The sequence below is a fragment of the Eimeria tenella genome, genomic scaffold, assembly GCF_000499545.2.
Source record: "Eimeria tenella Houghton genomic scaffold, Eth_scaff3706, whole genome shotgun sequence".
NCBI classification, from domain to species: domain Eukaryota; phylum Apicomplexa; class Conoidasida; order Eucoccidiorida; family Eimeriidae; genus Eimeria; species Eimeria tenella.
In genome coordinates this window covers 1-1689 of record NW_013544633.1, presented here as the reverse complement: position 1 = coordinate 1689, position 1689 = coordinate 1, and the positions used below count along the sequence as shown (strand labels likewise).

At 55.2% G+C, this 1689-nt stretch overlaps 1 protein-coding gene across 1 annotated transcript; it reads right to left on the bottom strand.

Moving 5' to 3' along the window:
* Window positions 1-561: 561 nt before the first annotated feature.
* ETH_00032405 (uncharacterized protein) lies at window positions 562-1627 on the bottom strand (the record flags this gene model as incomplete). Its single annotated transcript, XM_013379641.1, has 2 exons — window positions 562-939; window positions 1492-1627. Coding segments are annotated over 2 exons (514 nt in total), but the record flags the coding sequence as incomplete, so codon positions are not given.
* Between the last annotated feature and the right edge of the window lie 62 nt (window positions 1628-1689).

Here is a 1689-nt window from a genome sequence, read left to right as displayed (position 1 = left end):
TGCTCCCGCTGCTGCTGCTGGTGCTGCTGCTGCTGGTGCTGCTGCTGCTGCTGCTGCAGCGGGCAAAGTGCATCCGAGTTCGTGTCTGCGCAGCGCGAGCTGCGTGCGCTGTATGTACACCTGGGGCTGCAGCAAACCCTCAGTCCACCAGTTTGCTGCTCCTTCTTTCAAAAGAATTTCTTTTTTGAAATCTGAAAACTTCTGCAGCGCCACAAACGCGTCCACGCCCTCCTCCACGTTCACTGCGTCCAAACCCTAAACCCTAAACCCTAAACCCTAAACCCGAAACCCGAATCCCGAAATCCTAAACCCTAAACCCTAAACCCTAAACCCTAAGGCGTGATGCACAGGGCGCAAAGGATAGGTGTGTCGTCAAGTGCTGGCGAGTTGAGAGGTGGTCCGCAACTCAAAGCCCTAAACCCTAAACCCTAAACCCTAAACCCGCAGTCCACTCCTCAATCCGATTCTTACGGAACACAGAGCCCAGCACGCAAAAAACACCTCCTGAAGCCCCCCAAACCCTAAACCCTAAACCCCAAACCCTAAACCCTAAACCCTCACGCGTGAGTCTGTAGTCGTAGTCCGGGTTGATGTCGGCGAAGAGGAAAGTTGCGGGGACTCGAGGGCTTAGGGTTTGGGCAACGGGGTGGTTTAGAGCGAGGAATGAGGGTTTGAGGGTTTGGAGGCTGAGGGTGAGGGCGAAAGGGTTTGCTGCTGCTGCTGCTGCTGCTGCTGCTGTCAGCAGCACGTAGAAGACGCAGCTGCCCTGCGCCTCGACGATGCTGCTGCTGCAGCGCCGCCGGAAGCGCGGGTGGCTGTGCGGCAGCAGCAGCAAATCATCTCCTCTGTCATTTGAAAAAAATAAAAATGAAGAGTTTATTTCTGGATTTATTTCTCGAGAACTTCCCAAATAAATGTCCACGTCCCCCACGCCTCCAGCTGTACGTACACCCCACGCCCACCCGCGCCGTGCAGCCGCAGCAGCAGCAGCAGCGCAGCAGCAGCAGCAACAGCAGCAGTAGCAGCGGCAGCAGAGGCGCAGCAGGAGCAGCAGCAGCACCAGGGGAAGCGCCAGCAGCAGCAGGGGCAGTGCGGGCAGCAGCAGCATGGAAAACGTCAGCAGCAGCAACTACAGCAACTACAGCAGTAAATGCTGGCGCAGCCGCAGCGGCTAGACACCAACAGCTTCAGCAAAGCCCCAGCATCAGCAACAGCAGCACCAGCAGCAGCAAGAACTGCAGCAGCAACAGCAGCAAGAGCAGCAGTATCCCCTCATCCGCAGTATCGCCATTACCAGCTGCAGCAGAATCATTGTCAGCAGCAGCAACAGCAGCAGCATCAACTGCGGCATCCTCAGCAACAGCAGCAACGCCACCAGCAGCAGCATTACCAGCAGCAGCAGCATTATCATCAGCAGCAGCAACACCATTATCACCAGCAGCAACAGCATTATCAGCAGCAACAGCAGCAGCAGCAGCAGCAGCAGCATACTGTCGAGGTAAAGGAGGACATCTTTGTCGGGGTCTGTGAGAGTAAAAACAAAAATTCTTTCTTCATCTTTTTTCAAAACTCCTTTTGCTGTTTCTCCAACAGCAATTGGAATTGCACTCTTCAAAAAGCTGCACATCAAAGTAAACGTGTCTTCCTCTGCTGCTGCTGCTGCTGCTGCTGCTGCTGGGGCTGCTGCTG